Genomic DNA, 19,521 nt, shown 5'->3' with positions numbered 1-19,521 from the left:
TCTGAAATGAACAGAACTGATGGAGAAGCAGACGCTGTGGACGTGTGAGAGATCTGAGCTGATGGGGACGTCTAGATTTTAATGATATAATGATTGCATGATACAATATTTATCACTAGCCTACTTATTGTTTTCGGTGTCAGTGCTTTAAATTGTTATTATTATTATTATTATTATCATCATTTATTATTTAATCTGGCTGCCTAATGCATTAACTAATGTTAAAGCGGACTTATAACGCCCCTTTCACAAGATGTAATATTAGTCTCTGGTGTCTCCAGAATGTGTCTGTGAAGTTTCAGCTCAAAATCCCCCACAGATCATTTATTATAGCTTGTCAAATTTGCTCCTATTTGGGTGTGAGCAAAAACACGCCGTTTTTGTGTGTGTCCCTTTAAATGCAAATGAGCTGCTGCTCCAGAAGAGGGCGGAGCTTTAACAGCTCAACAACAACAAAGCTGGAGAATCTCACGCAGCCAAAATGACGAAAGTGTTCAGCCTTACATTGTTCAAACCGGAGTCGACACTGATGGAGAGACTCAGGAAGAAGTTACAACTTTTAGACGTTTCTGAATGGTTAGTGGATAAATTGATGTAGTTGCTGTGGAGTTGATTCAACTCATCCACTAGCATGTGCCGTCATGTTCATCTTTTGTGTTGAATTGACCCTCGTTTATGAAGCAGTCCGGCGTAAAATGACGGCATTTACAAAAACAACTCTTCCTCTTCTCTAAAGCAGCCCAACATGGCCCCGCCCCCTTTGTTGTGTGTTCTCGGGGGCGGGGTTTATGTAAATTTTAGGGTTAGTGATGTCACTAACCTGGGAAGAAGCTTGTCGTAGTCCCTACCAGCCGTTTGTTGTAGTCCTTAAACAGAGAATTCTTTAAACTTTGAGCGTCGTAACTTTGCAGATGTTGTTTATGATCAAACAGTAACATTACACACTAACTAAAGTTAAAAAAGTGAAATCATAATCTTTAATGAAGGTTTATTAAAATGTTGCCTAACATCTAATCAGCGATAGGGGGCGCTATAGCTTCTGACAATTCTTAATATTTATGCCAAATTTTGAAATTTGATGCATTATAGTTAGTCTTTTTGCAGTCTATCAGGTCTTCCTTCCTTCCTTACTTTCCTTCCTTACTTTCTTTCCCACACTTTCAGCTGTAGCGGATGGGAAACAGGTGCTTGTCCTCTGGATGTGTTGCACATGAAGCTCTCCAACCTCGCCTCTGTTAATCAGGACTTCATCTCGTTAGATCTTTGAGAAAACACGAGTCTTTAAAGCAGGACTGACGATGACCTCTCATGCTCAGATGAATGAAACGTTTACTCTTGAGATTGTGAGCAGTGCTTGAGTTCTGGCGGAGTGGACTGGTGTTGTGTTTCTGTGTGTTGTGTTGTGTGTGTGAATGTGTGTGTATGTACTGTGATTTACAGCCGCGGTGGCTGAGTTTCCACATTCATTTCATAATCAGTTTCAGGCTGATTAGATTCTGGGAGAAATGAGTGCATGACCTCTCTCTCTCTCTCTCTTCAGGGCTCGATCCAGCAGCTGGTTCTGACGGCAGATCCCACAGCGCCGAACGAGCAGTGTGAAGAGGACGAGCCTTACGTGAGTGTGTTGTGTCGTCACATCTGTGCTGATGTTCTGTACGACTGTGAACTTTTAAATAGACAAAAAACACTTTATGTCAAATATAATATATGAATGTGGCACAAAATAAGGCCTTTTCTTATAATAACTACGATTGTATTAATATCAATATAGAAAACAAAATGAAAATATTTATTTCCCATCGTGATGTACAAAGGATCTAAATATATATGGTGTATATATACAGTACAGTCCAAAAGTTTGGAACCACTAAGATTTTTAATGTTTTTAAAAGAAGTTTCGTCTGCTCACCAAGGCTACATTTATTTAATTAAAAATACAGTAAAAAACAGTAATATTGTGAAATATTATTACAATTTAAAATAACTGTGTACTATTTAAATATATTTGACAAAGTAATTTATTCCTGTGATGCAAAGCTGAATTTTCAGCATCGTTACTCCAGTCTTCAGTGTCACATGATCCTTCAGAAATCATTCTAATATGCTGATTTGCTGCTCAGTAAACATTTATGATTATTTTCAATGTTGAAAACAGTTGTGTACTTTTTTTTTCAGGATTCCTTGATGAATAGAAAGTTCAAAAGAACAGCATTTATCTGAAATACAAAGCTTCTGTAGCATTATACACTACCGTTCAAAAGTTTGGGGTCAGTAAGAATTTTTATTTTTATTTTTTTGAAAAGAAATTAAAGAAATGAATACTTTTATTCAGCAAGGATGCATTAAATCAATCAAAAGTGGCAGTAAAGACATTTATAATGTTACAAAAGATTAGATTTCAGATAAACACTGTTCTTTTGAACTTTCTATTCATCAAATAATCCTGAAAAAAAATATTGTACACAAATATTTTGTACAATTGTACACATTAAATGTTTCTTGAGCAGCAAATCAGCATATTAGAATGATTTCTGAAGGATCATGTGACACTGAAGACTGGAGTAATGATGCTGAAAATTCAGCTTTGATCACAGGAATAAATTACTTTGTGAAATATATTCAAATAGAAAACAGTTATTTTAAATTGTAATAATATTTCACAATATTACTGTTTTTACTGTATTTTTAATTAAATAAATGTAGCCTTGGTGAGCAGATGAAACTTCTTTTAAAAACATTAAAAATCTTAGTGGTTCCAAACTTTTGGACTGTACTGTATATATATATATATATATATATATATATATATATATATATATATATATATATATATATATATATATATATATATATATATATATATATATATATATCACATTTATATATATATTTACCATTTAAACAGATTAAGTCACAATTATGACATATATCACCAAAAATTTGGGGTCAGTACATTTAAAAAAAAAAAAGAAATTAATACTTTTATTCATCAAGGATGCATTAAATTGATCAAAAGTGATAGTAAAGACATTTATAATGTTAGAAAAGATTGTATTTCAAATAAATGCTGTTCTTTTGAACTTTCTATTCATCAAAGAATCCTGAAAAATAAAATGTATCACGGTTTCCACAGAAACATAAACTGTTTTCAGCATTAATAATAATCATAAATGTTTCTTGAGCAGCAAATCATCATATCAGAATGATTTCTGAAGTATCATGTGACACTGAAGACTGGAGTAATGATGCTGAAAATTCAGCTTTGATCACAGGAATAAATTACACTTTACTATATATTCACATAGAAAACAGATGATTTACATTTTAAAAATATTTCACAATTTTTGTTGTATTTTTGATCAAATTTAAAATACATTTGATGTGTTCGAAACTAATGCAGCTATATTTTATGCTAGATTAATTACATTTTAGATAATGGTAAATGTAATGCTTTAAATAATTTAATTCAAAATGGATTGGACTGTGTGTTTCTAATGCTTCAAAAGCTTTTCCAAACCCCAAAACCTTGTACTTTATCATCTGCAGCACAAGTGTCAGTGTGTATGTGCTGATGTCACTGGTACAGTGGAGTCATAGCGCCCTCCTGTGGCTGCAGCAGCACAGCGCAGATTGATGTTTTGCTATGGAGTACAACAAATGGATTGTAAATCTGTTTTTTAAATCATGGATTTGGTTTCAAATGCATTAAAAAGAAAACTAAAATGAATCACAAATAAACAGGAAATAAACCACGTCTCAATGCTGTTTCAGGAGTCGGGTTACGGAAGCGGTGATGACATCTATGATGACACAGAGACACAAGTAAAGAAAGTGCTTGAAGAGAGAGAATATATCATGGTGGGTGACAGCAGCATTTGATGGTTATCATTGCATACTCTTTTGTTTCAAAGTAAAATGTTTCATGTCCTCTTCTAAGCTATCAGTTCTGCTGGCGTCCGTGTAGGCATAAACACACACACACACACACACACACACACACACACACACACACACACACACACACACACACACACACACACACACACACACACACACACACAATTAGCAGATGATGATTACAGACGGCTGCGCTCTGTCCAGCAGGGGGAGACAGATTCAACCGAACACATTTACAGAAGCTGTGGGGAACAGGGAAATCTCATCTAATGCTGAGTGATACTTTTGCATTGCGTTTGTCGCTTTTTTGTACATAGCATATATATATATTGGGCCAAAATTGCATTATTTTATTATTTTTTGTCATATAAATTTTATATGCTACTATCTATCTTTAAAAGCCACAAGATCTTGATTTCACAGGGTCTTTAAATGTTTGTGTGATGGGTTGTTCACTGCTACAGGGTTATTTTGTGATTGCCAGACTGTGTTTGATGTATTTTCATTGGTTATTTGCCGTTCAGCCGGAGGATGTTGAGAGCAGTCCAGTGAGAGCGCCACCTACTGAAACTCCCACATTCTACACGCAAACAGATGATGAAGACTGGGCGGAGAGCTCTGGGGACGACGTGCTTCTCAACAGTCCAAAAGGTGAACGCAGCAGACCGATTCAAGCGTTTACATTGTCAAATCATTTTCAATTTTCCCTTTCTTTCATATAGTTTAATCCTCAACAGTCTTTTGAGCAATAATTCATTCACTAGATGATATTTTACATCACAAGCAATCAAAGAGCCTGCAAATCATTTGATTTGTTTATGCAGATTTTTTATATGCTACTGCTGCGTTTATTATTTATGTTATTTAAAGTGTGACAGAAACAGATCCATCATATCTGTTGTGTTTTTCAGAGCCTATCAGATCAGAGGGAGCCTCTCAAGACAGAAATGTGAGTCACAGAATCTGATTTATTCTCTTGTCTTTCACGCTTTCTCTCGTGATAATAACCGTTGACTGTTGTTGTTTCACAGGTCATTACTATGCAGAAAGGAGAAAAAGGAGATCGAGGTCCAGAAGGACCGCCTGGACCACCCGGACCACCAGCTCCCATCAGTCCACTTGGAAAACCTTTGAGTCCAGGGGAACCAGGGCCCCGGGGCCCACAGGGGCCGGCTGGACCTCCAGGAGCACCAGGACAAGACGGCCAGGCGGTGAGTAACCCTGACCGGACCGTGATGAAGAATACAGCGCTCGTGCTTCACAAATGTCCTTCATAAGCAAATGTTCACACGTCTTCCAGATTCCATGTAATCTTTCATATTCTTAGTGAGCTGAACACACAAGAGAATGGACATATATGCTGAATTAAGGTTGTTTTTGTCTTTCAGGGAAATCCAGGGAAAGATGGAGCTGCTGTAAGTATCTTCACTTCAGATCCACGATTTGTGAAAGTCAGTTTCTGTATAGATGCATACGGTAGAGTTATGAAATACAAAACAACTAAATATCAAAAATGAAAAAAGAACAAGCATTTATTATTGATATACTCTACTGTTCAAAAGTTTGAGGTCAGTAAGATTTTTGTGCTTGAGTAACTTTTTGCTAGTAAGAAGTGGAAATAAATACAGAAATGCTTGAGAAATGTACACTTTATGTCCAATGAAAAACAAAACTGAGCATCAAACCTTTTATTGTAACGGTTCGTGGAATAAAGCTCACAAAGACGAAGATAAAAACTAGGAAATAGACTTTAATGACAAATATTCTGGAGACAGGAAAGAGTTACATGCCAACATAAATTAGAACCGACAAACACTGAGGGAGAATTGATGACTTATAAGCATGGACCAAACAAGGGAACTAATGAGATAATTAACTAGACACCAGGTGAAAATAATGACAAATCAGGACAAGTCAGGAAAACTGGGTCACTAACTACAGAACAGATTAGACATGTAACAGTTTGCCCCCTTCTGGAAAGGCATGTCCTCGCGACGCAGAAAACAGAGTACAACTGTGAAGGGAGGGTGTGGAGCAAGGGAAAATAGCAAAAATAGTTCATGGTGGAGTGGAAAGGGGGAGGAGCCAGTGGGGAGCTAGGAGAAGGAGGAGCCAGATGACATGCCAGAGTCCAGCCTGGACGAGGCCCCAGGAGGAAACATGGTGTACTCGACTTGATAGTATACACCCTGGGGACGACCGACAGAGAATAAGCCACCACTGAAAGAGAACCAGGTGGAACTGATGAGCCCATGTGACGTTGATGGTCCTTGAGGTGGAGCCACGGTGACAAGACTCTGAGGTGGAGCCGGAAAACCAGAGGACAGGCTGAGCCGGGGACCGAGGATGAAGGCGGAGCCAGATGGAGCCGGCAGGTCGACGGCTGACCAAGGTGGAGCCGGAGGGACGAGGGTCCCCGGAGAAGCCGTACGGCTGATGGTTTCTAGTGGAGCCGAGGGAGAGAGGAGCCAAGGCGGAGCCGAAGTGGCGACAGGTCGAGGTGGAGCGATGGGCCCAGAGGCTAGAGGTGGAACCAGGGGGTTCTCTGTGCTGAGTAGACTTGTGCCGATATTCGGTAATGCGATATATATCACGATAATGAATATGCACAATATTGTTATCGTGGGCACTTCAAAATACCGTAAATAACAATTTATTACCAATTATTTAAAGTTGCCCTAGATTATGTTTTTAAAAGATGTAATATAAGTCTAAGGTGTCCCCTGAATGTGTCTGTGAAGTTTCAGCTCAAAATACCCCATAGATTTTTTTTTTTTGATAATTTTTTTAACTGCCTATTTTGGGGCATCATTATAAACGCGCCGATTTTATGCTGCGGCCCCTTTAAATCCCGTGCTCTCCGCCCACAGAGCTCGCGCTTGCCTTAAACAGTGCCTTAAAGTTTACACAGCTAATATAACCCTCAAAATGGATCTTTACAAAGTGTTCGTCATGCATGCGGCATGCATGCGTTGGATTATGTGAGTATTGTATACTGTTATATTGTTTACATTTATTCTGAATGAGTTTGATAGTGCTCCGTGGCTAACGGCTAATGCTACACTGTTGGAGAGATTTATAAAGAATGAAGTGAATTATACAGACTGCAAGTGTTTAAAAATGAAAATAGCGATGACTCTCTTGTCTCCGTGAATACAGTAATAACCGATGGTAACTTTAACCACATTTAACAGTACATTAGCAACATGCTAACGAAACATTTAGAAAGACAGTTTACAAATATCACTAAAAATATCATGATATCATGAATTATCTCAGTTATTATTGCTCCATCTGCCATTTTTCGCTATTTTCCTTGCTTGCTTACCTAGTCTGATGATTTGGTTGTGCACAGATCCAGACGTTAACTGGCTGCCCTTGTCTAATGCCTTTTATAATGTTGGAAACGTGGGCTGGCATATGCAAATATTGGGGGCGTACATATTAATGATCCCGACTGTTGCGTAACAGTCGGTGTTATGTTGAGATTCGCCTGTTCTTCGGAGGTCTTTTAAACAAATGAGATTTATATAAGAAGGAGGAAACAATGGAGTTTGAGACTCACTGTATGTCATTTCCATGTACTGAACTCTTGTTATTTAACTATGCCAAGATAAATTACATTTTTCATTCGAGGGCACCTTTAAATATTTATAATGCATTTAAGAATACTTTCCCCATCAACCGTATAAAATGCACAACACCGCTGTATGCGGCGTCAAAGGGACACGTGCTCAGATGTAAACAAGCCCAACGTGCATGAGAAGCACATAGCAGAAAGGAGACGCACTAAATGAAAGTGCACGTTCACTCTCTGACAGCAGAGGGCGCTGATGGAACAGCAGAAATGCAGCGGTTACCCCAGAAACCCCACAAACAAACCAACTGTGCTAGTTTTTAAGATGCTTCAAACAGCCATTCAGTTTTTTGTAATCTCAATGTTGTTCATCACAGCACCAAATACTTAATATTATTTTCTATTTCTATTTCTACTATTTATTTTCAAACTTAAACATTTTCATATTTTAATCTGGACTACAACATGCCCTAATGATTAGAAATGTTCTCATTATTTGTTATTGTTCAGTAAAACTTTGAGACATACGGTTTCATTAGTTAACATTAGTTAACTGTCAATGAAAAATAATTATAAAGCATTAATTATTCTTAGTTAATGTTAATTTCTTAGTTACTGTTTAATAACTTTACTAAAATCAAAAGAACTTGTTTAATGGAACTGAGGTAAAACTAACAATGATCAGTTGTAATTCTTAACTAACATTAACAAAAAAATAATACTTTCTGTAACAAATGCAGTTCTTAGTTAATGCATTAAATAATGAGACCTTATTGTAAAGTGTTACCTGTTGTTCTTTATAGCCCAATTCTTTTGCACTTTAATCTGTTTGTAAATTTTACTTTATATATTTTTTGTATTTAAACATTCAGAGTTCATTCAGTTTGTTATTACAAAAAGAGTTCTTAAATCTGTTATACTATGACAGCACTTTTTGCAATTTATTTCGGTATCTTGATAATACCGTATACCGTGATAAAAGCTTCAGCAATTAATCACAACATGAAAATTTGATACCGTCACATGCCTAGTGCTGGGTGGAGCTGATGGCCTGTAGACACTGGGCAGGTCTTCAATACATATGGGAGCTGCAAAGAGGCAGAAGGACATCAGCGGAGGCGAGGCTGATTGAGGAAGTGGGAGAAGGTGGCTGGGCGTGTATTCTGGAGACACGGGGCGCTGGAGGATAAACTGGATAAACTGGAGCTACAAGGGATGCTGGAGATAGAGGGGGTGCAGGAGCTACAAGTGCACTGGGTATAACCCCTCCAAAAAATAAATAAGATCTACCTCAAAAATGTCCTTTAGTTCCTCGTAATAATCTCCAGGCTCAACTGACTAACCGCGGTGGGGGTGGGGGTGTGGCTTCCCTCCAAACCGCCAAGCTCCACAAGTACTTCCTTGATGATCCGCAGTGTTTCCAGTGTCTTGTGCCGAATTCTGACCCTTGCCAAATTGTTACTCCTAGTATTGGTAGGTGGAGGATTAGGTGTGGGGTTAGGATTTGGCAATCAGGTAGTGACTTCAACGAGGGGGTAATAATTTGGCAGGGAGTCGAAATTCGGCACAACACACGGCTCGCGCACCTGGTCAGATGTTTGTTGTGGATTGGACTCCGGGCGATGACTCTCTCCAACCTCTTCCTCGGTTCGGGATCATCAGTCGCGGCGGGCTGGTCTCCGCGGTCTGTGGTGGGCACATGCAACATCCCCGTTGCATTGTTTGCTGGTGGTGGATGGCTGGTCTCTGGCGGTGATGGAGTGGGGCTGGTGGCGGAGTCATCCTCCATGGGGCTGATGGTGAAACGGGAGTTGTTGTTCACCAGCACCCTCTCCACGAAAGTGGCAAAATACCCTTTTGGACTGTCCACTGGACACCAGCTGGCATGGTAAAAAACACGGCGCGAGCGATCAGTGTGTAAGGCACGCCAGATGGATGAAGTTCTGAGTGTGTTCTTCCAGCGGACGGTCTCCCTGCTCCAAGCAGAGAAGCTGGACTGCGGGAAGGTCCATGGGATTACAAAAATCTAAATCAAACTGGAGGGAAAAACACTGCAATGATTCTGTTTAGGTCGGTTCTTCTGTAACGGTCCAGGTAATAAAGCTCGCAAAGACGAAGATAAACACTACGGAATAGACTTTAAATAGACAGGAAAGAATTACACACCAACATAAACGAGAACCAACAAACACTGAGGGAGAACTGATGACTTATATGCATGGGAACTAATGAGATAATTAACTAGACACCAGGTGTAAATAATGACAAATCAGGAAAACTGGGTCACAGGGAGCAGAACTACAAAACAGATTAGACGTGTAACATGTATGTGCCACTTCATCATTTTATACTAAATTGTTGCTTCATTAGCACACTATAGACTCTATGTTTAATTTATGTCTTGCCCGTCTAAACTCACTCCCACCAGATGCTTGCCTCACAGAGAAAATACATGGAAATGATTTAGTAACATGAATCAACGCAGCCTCATTATTTGTGAGGCACGGTCAGCAGCTTGTTGGGTGTGTGAGGCTTTCATCTGCGGCTGTGTTCGAGTGGGAGCGTGCGCACCTGTCCGTGCACCTGATTAAGCCCCAGTCCAGGGGTCGTGACCACGCTTTCCTTCCGTTAGATCTGAGGCTTTCCTGCACACATATGCACAAAAGGCCCTATTCTTTTCCTTTGGACCCAAAATAACAACAATCAGTTTGAACATTTGCTTTGTTTTGTTCTTTTTTCATCACATGCAGGGAGAGGTTGGACCTCCGGGATTCCCAGGCCTTCCTGGAGATCCGGGTCTCAAAGGTGACAAGGTAGGACACACATTTGCTGAATATTTTTGCGACTAGCAAACCTCTAGAGTACCAGAACTTCATTTAATTTCTCCATTCTATCTTAGCTGGTTGGTTCAGTTCATGGCTTGTTATAACTCTTAAACGAAGACCTTTTTAAAATCTGAATGGGAGAAATGAATGGGAAACACTGGGATGCATTCTATAACGTGATGATTTTCAACCAATCACAGCACTGTTTTCCACTGATGTTTTGTTCACTAGGGCGATCCTGGTGTGGGCATTGCAGGGCCGCCTGGACCTCCGGGGCCGCCAGGACGTCCAGGGACATTTAAGTATCCGGTATGTGCATTATTATGTACATATTTATATAATAGTGTACGTCACTGAACAATTCCATAACAGCAGATGGACTGTAAGTGAGCTCACTGAGGCTTTCCCATGTGCAGGACGGCATTGATGGCTCGGGCTCGAGCTTCGTGGACTTGGACAGTGACACAGAGGTGATACGGGTGAGTTATAGTCTGTGAAAATGAAGTTGTCTTTGCTGATGCGACCTCTTGGCTCCTGGATTAAATTAATCAAAGGAGCTGGATTCCATGTGGAATGAACGGCCGTAAGTCAACTCGTAAAATGATTTAACACTGAACAAAATGAGACATGAGGTAGTCATTATATGAATGTGTAAGATATGAATTGCAAGACAAGTGTTTTGCTGGACTCCCACCAGGGTCCTCCAGGTCCACCGGGGCCACCAGGACGGCCGGGCCCTCCTGGGCCTTCTGTTGGCCTTCATCCAGGGCCAGTCGGGCCCCCAGGAGCTCCTGGAGCAGATGGGGAGATGGGTAAACCTGGAATTCCAGTGAGTAAAGCTTCTTGTACTGTGCTGCATCATAGAAATAACAACCTCTGGGATTTAAGCAAGACGTTATAGAGCTATCATTCAAACTAAGCTAAAGTTAGAGGAATAGTTCACTTTAAAACTAGATGAGTAAAGTTCGTAGACAAACTTTACGTTGGCTTGAAAAACTCTAGTCAGAAAGTTAGAAGTAGTTTTAAAAGCTTGAAGTTTGAAGGTTTTCAATAGTTTGAAATAGTTTAAGTCAGGGCTCTTCAAGTAGTTTCATTCGAGGGCCGGATTATCAAATCAAAAAGTTGAGGTGGGTTGGGGGGTCTTATTGGTAAAAAATACCAAGAAAAATACCAAGAAAAGAGGAGGAGGGAGATTGGGGCGCCGCGGGCCAGTTGAAGATGATTGGCGCCAGTTGACGATCCCTGGTTTAAGTTTTAGTTTAGTAGTTTTAAAAGCCTGGGTTGCTACCATATTTCTAGCATGATTAGCATGTTACTAGCTTGTTGATAGCATGTGTAGCACGTTGCTAGCATGTTTCTAGCATAATTAGCATGTTAATAGCTTGTTGCTAGCATGTGTAGCACGTTGCTAGCATGTTTCTAGCATGATTAGCATGTTACTAGCATGTTGTTAACATGCTACTAGCATTATTAGCATGTTATTTGCATGTTACTAGCATGATTTGCAAGTTATTTACACGTGTTTAGTATTATTAGCAAGTTTCTAGCAAGTTTCTAGCATGATTAACATGTTATTAACATGTGAGCATTATTAGCAGGTTTCTAGCATGATTAGCATAAGGTGTGTCCCATTTTGTGTACTTATGCACTATTCTGTGACGTTTTTAAGTTTAAAATTACAAAAAGAAAAAGTGCACTTTAAAAACCGGATGATGCACTAAATTAATGGAAAAAAATGAAGTGTGGAATGTTGGACACTTCATGCACTCAACTGTCGCAGCTTTAATTATGTAGCAGAGAGGGAGGGGGTATCAGACTCTGTTGTTAAATGACAAAATACACTTATACAATTCATGCACTACATAGATGAGTACATAGTGTATAAGTACATAGTGTATAGTGCGTCATATGGGACGCAACTATATTAACGTGTGTAGCATGATTACCATGTTTCTAGCATAATTCTAGCACGTTGCGTGCATGTTTTTAATACAATTAGCATGTTGCTAGCATGTTTTTAGCATGATTAGCATGTAGTTAACATGTTTCTAGCATGATTAACATTTTGCTAGCATGTTTTTACCATTATTTCACATATTGCCAACATGAAGGGGAAAAAATCCAGCTAAAAAACACCTAAAACCAGCTGATTTAATAAAAAAGCCAGCTAAAAACCAGTTAAAATCAGCGAAAAATTGCTAAAACCGGCTGAATCAGTAAAAAAAACAGCTAAAACCAGCCTAGGTTAGTTGTCTAGTCTTAGCTGGTTTAAGCTGAAAGCAACTAAAAGTAGTCTGTACATTGTGTTTGTAAATTAAGACTTCTGAAGCCATAAAATATATACAAATATTGAGTCCTAAAGGATATCATATGAATATATAATTTAAAATGCATTAAATTGACCAAAATGTTACAATAATGTTACAAAATATTCTATTTCAATTAAATGCTGTTCTTTTGAACTTTCTATTCATCAAAGAATCCTGAAAAATAAAACGTATCACGGTTTCCACAGAAACATAAACTGTTTTCAGCATTAATAATAATCATAAATGTTTCTTGAGCAGCAAATCATCATATCAGAATGATTTCTGAAGGATCATGTGACACTGAAGACTGGAGTAATGATGCTGAAAATTCAGCTTTGATCACAGGAATAAATTACACTTTACTATATATTCACATAGAAAACAGCTGATTTACACTGGAATAATATTTCACTGTTTTACTGTATTTTTGATCAAATAAGTGCACTCTCGGTCAGCAGAAGAGACTTCTTTACAAAACATGTTTGTCCACTTATATGGCACCTTTTGTAGTGTTTCTGGTCATTTGTAGCTTGACTTCCTTAGTCACTTTCATTGTGTGGAAAAGAGCAGCATGAACATTCTGTCAAGCATCTGTCAGAGAAAGTCATACAGGTTTGAACAAGATGAGAACTGTTCATCTCAGCAGGTGTCAGCAGTCCTGATTAACTAGCTCAGTCCTTTATTTCACGGCCGACGCATGTACCCTGTGTTGCAGGTGATTGAGGACTGGGTTAGTGGGTCTGGATTTGAGCTGGACTCAGCCGAGGTAGAGCTCCTGGTCCCAGATGGTAAAATGAAACCATGGGCAAAAAAGGCAGTTGTTTCCTCCCATCGTGTTCCAGACACATAATCTTAACGCTTTTGCTTTCATCACACTCACGCTTCAGAACGGGGAATCACGTCAAAATGAGGTGTTGTGTGAGGAAGTGTCATGCGAACATAATGCAGAAAACTAGTTTGACTGTATAAGGGGCTTTTGTAGTAGATTCTTCGACGGATGGTTGTCAGGGTGTAACTATAATGGAAACATGATTTTGAGAAGATAACATTGTTTTGAATAAAATCTGTATGGACTGAAAGCACTGTGCTCTTAAAACAGAGACTGTTCATTTAGTGATACTTAATTAAATGCCTTTATAGATGCTTTGGCATTGCTGTTCTCGCTCCGTTTTAAGGGTTATTACAGCTCTGTGAAACATGACATTACACAGTTATCCAGACCTCCAGATTGATGTAATTGCTCCCAAATGTTTTGTCTTGGGTGAAAATCAGATAGCGTAATAAACCAATAAAGTTTTCAGATGAACACTGGCCCATAAAGCTGTGAATCAAGCTCAGATCAGCCTGCAGGAGAGTGATGGACTAATATTGGGTGAAGATGAAGGAGTTTGGGCTTCATTTCTTCTTCATATGAACTGATATTCATCTGCTCAGCTTGAATCATGGAACATGTTACGATGGGGGAAGCTGCCTTTTGAAATGCGGCCTAACGCTAAACTTCAACTAATTACCTGTTTTCTGTTTAACTGTCTGGTCCTCTTCGGTCAAAAATGACCAAAACATTTTATGTTTTAAAAATGTTTTGCCTCATCGGAATGGGATGACACTTGGTGACTTTTGTGGCATTAGCATTCGGATATGTTAAAAGCTCCTTGGCTCCTTCAAAAATGGCTGACAAAGGAAATATATATATATAAAGCAAGTTTTTGCAAATGTGTGAAATTTGTGACACACCCACTCAAACACACACTCACACACACACAACACACTATTATACACACAAATGAACTGGTGTGGCTGTAACGATATGGTAAAATTGAACCAAAAGTGTCAAATAAGAGGTTGAAATCAGATTAATTAAGCTGTGATAAAACATACCTGTTCATTTTTGTTACATTTTTTTATTGAATTTTGGTGTTATGTGTAACAGAATCCTCTGTGTTGAGGTTTGACTGTAGTAAAATTAATGCAAAAACTGACACTTCAAATCAACATTTCAAACAAAAAAAATCTAAATCCTTGACAAAAAGTCTTTGAGAATGTCTAAGTATAAATCCAAACCCACTACTTAATAAAAATAAGTATTTATGTATAAAAAATATTACTTTATATAGAACTATACTGTCATCTAGTGGTTACACCATGTCATTACATAATTTTTCTTTTTGTTTACCCCCACCAGATGGCACTAATCTTCCTTCAAAAAATTGGATTTTAAATCCAATTGTCTCTATTTTAACACGGAAAACTGCTTTAATTGAAAAATTATTTAAAAAAAATATTAGAAAAAAATTGTGTATTATTTTTTAATGGTGAAAAATAGCTAATAAAAATTGTGTAAATATTGCATAGTACCATAAAATCCCCTCAGAATATTAAATAATAATAAAAAAAATATTATTGAATAAAAATATATTACATTGGTTTCCCTGAAAAACAAAAAAAAGTTACATTTCAAGGTTTCGAAGGAGCCAAGTGTGATCCCTAAATGAAGAGGACCAGAGGATGGTCAGCCTTGAAATGTAACTTTTTTATTTTTCATGGAAACCAATGTCATATATTTTTGTTCAATAATATTTTTTGATTATTATTTTCAAATTTTGAGGGGATTTTATATACTATTCAATATTTACACAATTTTTATTAGCCATTTACCCCCATTAAAAATAATACACTTTCTTTTTTTCAGGTTTCCCTGAAAAACAAAAAAAAGCTACATTTCAAGGCTTTGGTCATTAAGTGTGACCCCTAAACGAAGAGGACCAGAGGGTTAAAGCCACAGCTTGTGTTAACCTTGCAATGTAAAATCATTAAAGAGCGGTCAACAAAAGGCTGACACCTGAGTGAAGAAATGACAATGGGATTTGAGAAGTGTGAAAACACTCTTCAGATGACGACTGTTATCTGTTGCTGGTGTTATATTTGATCTTAATGTGTGTGTGTGAAGTGCAGGAGGTGCTTATGTGGTGATTTCTGTCGCTTTAGGGTGCGAATGGACGAGACGGTGAACCAGGGAAAGACGGAGAAAAAGGGCAAAAAGTAAGATGTTTTTATAGGAAATATGGAAACTGTTGAAGATGCTCTTTTCCATCCATTTTCCATTGACAGAACACATCTTGTGTTTTTTTTGGCAGGGTGAACCAGGCTTACCTGGAATCATTGGACCAAAGGTAATTTCATTTGGATCATCGTAATGTTTCAGATTGGAGAAGCTACTTTGATGCTGTGACTTCCTTAAATTATGAGTTAACAACATTAGCAAACAAGTCTGAGATTTATTACGTAACTTTAGAACTGATGTTGCTCTTTGTTGGTCTCTTAGGGTGATCCAGGGGTCGCGGGACAGCGAGGGCCTGAGGGAGCTGAGGGCCCCAGAGGGCAGCCGGGGCCTCCTGGACCCCCCGGACTGCCAGGAAAAGCCTTCAGCTTCGACATGATGGTGTGTTTCACAGACCTTCAGTTTGTGTGTATATTTGTCTGGTTTAAATCAGTGGAATGATTGAGAATGCATGCATGCGTGGGGTAGGGTTAGTATGAATGTATGGATGTATGTATTTATTTATTATTTATTGCTTTTTTTTTTTTTTTTTTACTCTTTATTTATTTATTCATTTATTACTTTATTTTTTATTTATTCTTATTTTTATTTTTTCATTTATTTACTTATCCTTTATTTATTTATATTTTTTATGTGTTTATATATTCATTATTTTAGTTATTTATTCATTAATGTATTCTTTGTTATTTATTCTTTATTTATGTATTCATTTATTTATATTTATGTATTTATGTAGGTTTTCTTTATTCTTTTATTTGTTTATTTAGTTATTATTTATTTTTTATTATTTTTACTCAATTGTTTTTACTTATTTTTTATTTTTTTAAATTATTTTTATTTTTTCATTTATTTATCTTTTTTATTTTTTCATTATTTTAGTTATTTATTCATTAATATATTGTTATTTATTTTATTTATTTAGTTAACCATTTATATTTCTGCATTTATGCATGTTTCTTTTTTAAAATTATTAAATTTTATGTATTTATTTTTTGTTCTTTTGTTTGTTTATCTTTTATTTATTTAGTTGGTTATTATTTATTTATTTTTACTCAATTTTATTTTTTTTAACTTGTTTTTATTTATTTATTATTTATCCTTTTTTATTTATTCATTATTTTAGTTATTTAGCCATTCATGTATTATTTTTTATTTATTCTATTATTATTTTATTTATTTATATTTATGTATTTTTTTTTTTATTCTATATAAAATTAGATTTTTTTTTTTACATTTTTTATTCTTTTATTTAATCATCCTTTTAATTATTTATTTGTTTATTCTCTTTTCTTTTTTGTTATTTATTCTTTTTTTTTTTTTACATGCAAGTGTTGGATGTTCTATTAAAGTAGAACTTTGTGTTTGTTTGTTCACATATGTTCCTTTTATCGAATATTAGATTTTGTTTAAAGAACTGAAAACACTTGAAAGTAAAGTTGATACTTGTGGCTGAAAGTGAAACCTCCTGTGAATTTAGCATTTAAATTGAGCCTTTCGAAAGATGCTACAATGTCTTTTTTTGTTTTTTGTTGTTGTTTTGCCGCAGGATTTGGAGGGGTCAGGTCTCGATGGAAACAGTGGCTTCAGACCAGTGCTGCCCAGAGGACCACCCGTACGTACATTTACACTCACAGAGACTTTTCTGGGTGTTGCATCCGAACTGTAGCTCATTCTCATGTGTATTCTCGCCCTCAGGGTCTTCCTGGGCTCCCAGGACCACCAGGACCACAGGTAGATGCACTAATGGACATCTGCACAAAAAGAAATCTGGCTTTTATCTGTCAATACTGTAAAAACATCTGCCTTGTGATTTTACCTGTCACTCCCAGAGTTCTTACACCTGGGAATCAACATTTAGAGAATGCATATCTGTCATAAAAATCCTTTATTAGTGTTAGATGTGCAAAACCTTAGATTTGTTCCTCTGTTTAAATGAACCCAACTCTACACTTTTAGGGGAAAGATGGAGCCGACGGCCCTCCGGGCGTTTCAGTGAAGGTCGGTTCACACAAAAGCATCATCACATTCATACACACACTTCTACAACTGTTTCCATTCCCGCTTTCCAAAGGAAGCATGCTGTTCCCACCCACGTGTTCCCCATTAGCCTCTCTATCTTCAACACATGTGTGAGGGTCAGTGGAATCACTGCGTCACAGGCTTTGAACCCCTTCCTCTTAGTGTAATTCAGAGTAAAAAACACATTATAATGATGGCTTTATATTACATAATACACAAAGCTGCAGAAGTTGGATTCAGGATAATAAGATTCCACTTAATATATCGTAAATAAATTGCTCTCATTATCTGTCATAAACAACATTAATATAATCACAAATAGCAATAGCATCACAAATTCATAGAAGTTCTGCACAGCAGAACTATATTATTTATTATTTAGTGTATATTTTATATATTATATCAAAATTATAAGACTTCTACTATGTGTGCCACACAGACATTCATTTAACATTTGATTTAAACATTTGATTCATTTAACATTTGACATTTAAAGTTTTAACTTTGCTAAATCATTTCTCCTCAACTCCACTAGGGGGAGCCAGGTGTCAAAGGAGCTGATGGACAACCTGGGTCACCTGGACTGCCTGGGCCACAAGTAAACATGCAAAACAAAATACGCTATATAAATTTGCACAATCATTTTCCCCATCAACTTTTATATCCTTTTTGATCAAAATAAAGAAAAACATCTAAAAATGTTTAATTTTTTTTGTTTACTTTTTTCAGGGGGAAAGGGGAGAGAAAGGTGATATGGGTCAGAAGGTTTGTAGGCAATTCACATTTCTGACGTATCTCTCTCTCAGAGACAGTGTCTGCTTTGATGTTAATAGTTTATGTGTTTCAGGGAGAGAGAGGTCTGGATGGAGTTAGTTTACCTGGACCTCCAGGGCCTCCTGGACCCCCTGGACCGGTCATCAACTTGCATGAGGTGAGTCGATTAATGTCTTAATTTCTCCAAAGGCCACACTTGATTCATTACTGGGTGCTAATTACAGTGCTGAATTTTGAACTCTTTCTCACCCTCAGTTAATGCTCAATGACACTGAAGGAATCTTCAACTTCTCAGGGGTTTTTGATCCACAAGGACCACTGGTAAGAAGCTCTGCCCAAATTTCTTGTCTTATGTCCACAGCCCGATCGTACCCTTCATCAATGCCAAACCAGAAACATATTAGTCATATTTATACAGTGACCCTGAAGTGCAAATGAAAATCACAAATTAGAAAAGACAACAGCGAATCAGAAAAGACAACAATGAATCTGAAAAGACAACGTTGAATTAAAAAGACAGCATTGAATCAGAGAAAACAACATTGAATCAGAAAACACATCAGTGAATCAGAAAACACAACAGTGTATCAGAAAACACAAAGACGAATCAGAAAACACGACATTGAATCAGGAAACACGACATCGAATCAGAAAACACGACATTGAATCAGGAAACACGACATTGAATCAGAAAACACGACATTGAATCAGGAAACACGACATTGAATCAGAAAACACAACAGTGTATCAGAAAACACAAAAACGAATCAGAAAACACGACATTGAATCAGGAAACACGACATCGAATCAGAAAACACGACATTGAATCAGGAAACACGACATTGAATCAGAAAACACGACAGTGAATCAGAAAACACGACACTGAATCAAAAAACACGACATTGAATCAGGAAACACGACATTGAATCAGAAAACACGACAGAGAATCAGGAAACATGACATTGAATCAGAAAACACAACACTGAATCAAAAAACACAACATTGAATCAGAAAACACAACACTGAATCAAAAAACACAACACTGAATCAAAAAACACAACA

At 37.3% G+C, this 19,521-nt stretch overlaps 1 protein-coding gene across 9 annotated transcripts in view; it reads left to right on the top strand.

The window, feature by feature from the left end:
- col15a1a (collagen, type XV, alpha 1a) overlaps window positions 1-19,521 on the top strand; it is an 81,081-nt gene that overhangs the window by 37,109 nt on the left and 24,451 nt on the right. For 8 of the 9 annotated variants that reach the window (XM_048174356.1, XM_048174359.1, XM_048174357.1 and 5 more), the window contains 20 exons: window positions 1,541-1,615; window positions 3,772-3,858; window positions 4,422-4,548; window positions 4,809-4,846; window positions 4,929-5,108; window positions 5,286-5,312; window positions 10,225-10,287; window positions 10,531-10,608; window positions 10,716-10,778; window positions 10,997-11,128; window positions 15,594-15,647; window positions 15,743-15,778; window positions 15,931-16,047; window positions 17,213-17,278; window positions 17,362-17,397; window positions 17,623-17,664; window positions 18,221-18,283; window positions 18,415-18,450; window positions 18,533-18,616; window positions 18,715-18,780. In XM_048174356.1, coding sequence (XP_048030313.1) covers window positions 1,541-1,615; window positions 3,772-3,858; window positions 4,422-4,548; window positions 4,809-4,846; window positions 4,929-5,108; window positions 5,286-5,312; window positions 10,225-10,287; window positions 10,531-10,608; window positions 10,716-10,778; window positions 10,997-11,128; window positions 15,594-15,647; window positions 15,743-15,778; window positions 15,931-16,047; window positions 17,213-17,278; window positions 17,362-17,397; window positions 17,623-17,664; window positions 18,221-18,283; window positions 18,415-18,450; window positions 18,533-18,616; window positions 18,715-18,780 — 1,470 coding nt within the window. Of the gene's footprint in view, window positions 1-1,540; window positions 1,616-3,377; window positions 3,665-3,771; window positions 3,859-4,421; window positions 4,549-4,808; window positions 4,847-4,928; window positions 5,109-5,285; window positions 5,313-10,224; window positions 10,288-10,530; window positions 10,609-10,715; window positions 10,779-10,996; window positions 11,129-15,593; window positions 15,648-15,742; window positions 15,779-15,930; window positions 16,048-17,212; window positions 17,279-17,361; window positions 17,398-17,622; window positions 17,665-18,220; window positions 18,284-18,414; window positions 18,451-18,532; window positions 18,617-18,714; window positions 18,781-19,521 lie in introns of those variants that run through there. The other variant, XM_048174360.1, reaches the window with a different exon arrangement.

This window comes from Megalobrama amblycephala, linkage group LG22 (genome assembly GCF_018812025.1).
Source record: "Megalobrama amblycephala isolate DHTTF-2021 linkage group LG22, ASM1881202v1, whole genome shotgun sequence".
In the NCBI taxonomy this organism is placed as follows: Eukaryota; Metazoa; Chordata; class Actinopteri; order Cypriniformes; family Xenocyprididae; genus Megalobrama; species Megalobrama amblycephala.
Note: the sequence above shows the minus strand (reverse complement) of the source record. Positions and strands in the feature narration are given on the sequence as shown.